Source organism: Solanum tuberosum, unplaced genomic scaffold, assembly GCF_000226075.1.
Source record: "Solanum tuberosum cultivar DM 1-3 516 R44 unplaced genomic scaffold, SolTub_3.0 scf00322, whole genome shotgun sequence".
Taxonomy (NCBI): domain Eukaryota; kingdom Viridiplantae; phylum Streptophyta; class Magnoliopsida; order Solanales; family Solanaceae; genus Solanum; species Solanum tuberosum.
Window position 1 is genome coordinate 405,196 of NW_006239245.1, and position 849 is coordinate 406,044.

General features: G+C 26.0%; 1 protein-coding gene across 1 annotated transcript in view; it reads left to right on the top strand.

The window, feature by feature from the left end:
• The first annotated feature begins 709 nt into the window (after positions 1–709).
• Positions 710–849, top strand: part of LOC102587767 (activating signal cointegrator 1 complex subunit 2 homolog) — a 2,728-nt gene continuing 2,588 nt past the window's right edge. The window contains exon 1 of the mRNA XM_006360375.2: positions 710–824. Coding sequence (XP_006360437.1) covers positions 788–824 — 37 coding nt within the window. The 5' untranslated portion in view covers positions 710–787. The remainder of the gene's footprint in view (positions 825–849) is intronic.

Sequence of the window (849 nt, forward strand, 5' to 3'; positions counted from 1 at the left end):
AAGAATCGAACTTTTATTAATTTAATTTTGAAAATAATATATATATATATATATATATATTCTCTTAACTAAAAATAAAAGTCAACTAACAATTAAATCAGTAATGAACAAATCAAAGTAGCAATAAATGTACAATTCAATAGTTAACTTCAAATATTAATTTCCAAGAGGAACAAAAACATATTTTTATCAATGTACCATTATGTAAAGGTTCTCGTCTTCGTCCTTGTTTGTCTTGAGAAGTAGTTGGAGGCACAATATTATTTACAAAGATAAATATGATCTTTTAGTTAACACAATAAGTGTTCCATTTCCTCATTTTATTTTTCATTCGCACTGAAAAACCAATTTAAAAACATTGAATTAAACCGAATCGAATTAATTTGATTAAATATACAATGCACACTTTTTTAAAATAAAAAATTGTACCAAAATTTGATAAAATCGAACCGAATAATCGAACGCCCACGTGACCCTAGCTTATCTTAATAACAAGTTATGATAATGGTACGTAATAACCGATTAGAAGCAATCTTTTTTTTTTTTTACGAGAACCTTTATTTGCTAATTATCTTTAAAATTTATTTATCTTATTTTAATTTAACATAAAAAATTAAAAATAACTTTTGAATCATACCATCATAAAGTAAAATATTTAAATATATCAAAATATTTTTTAATCTTATAATCTAATATATCATATAAAAAAAACTAAAATAAAAAAACAGCTGGAAAACTATAAGACATTCTTCTCCGGCAAAGCATCCTTCAACTTTTTCAGATTCACATGGAACCTCCACTTCTACCCATTTCCACCACCGTCACCACGGCGGCGTCGGTGGCCGCAAC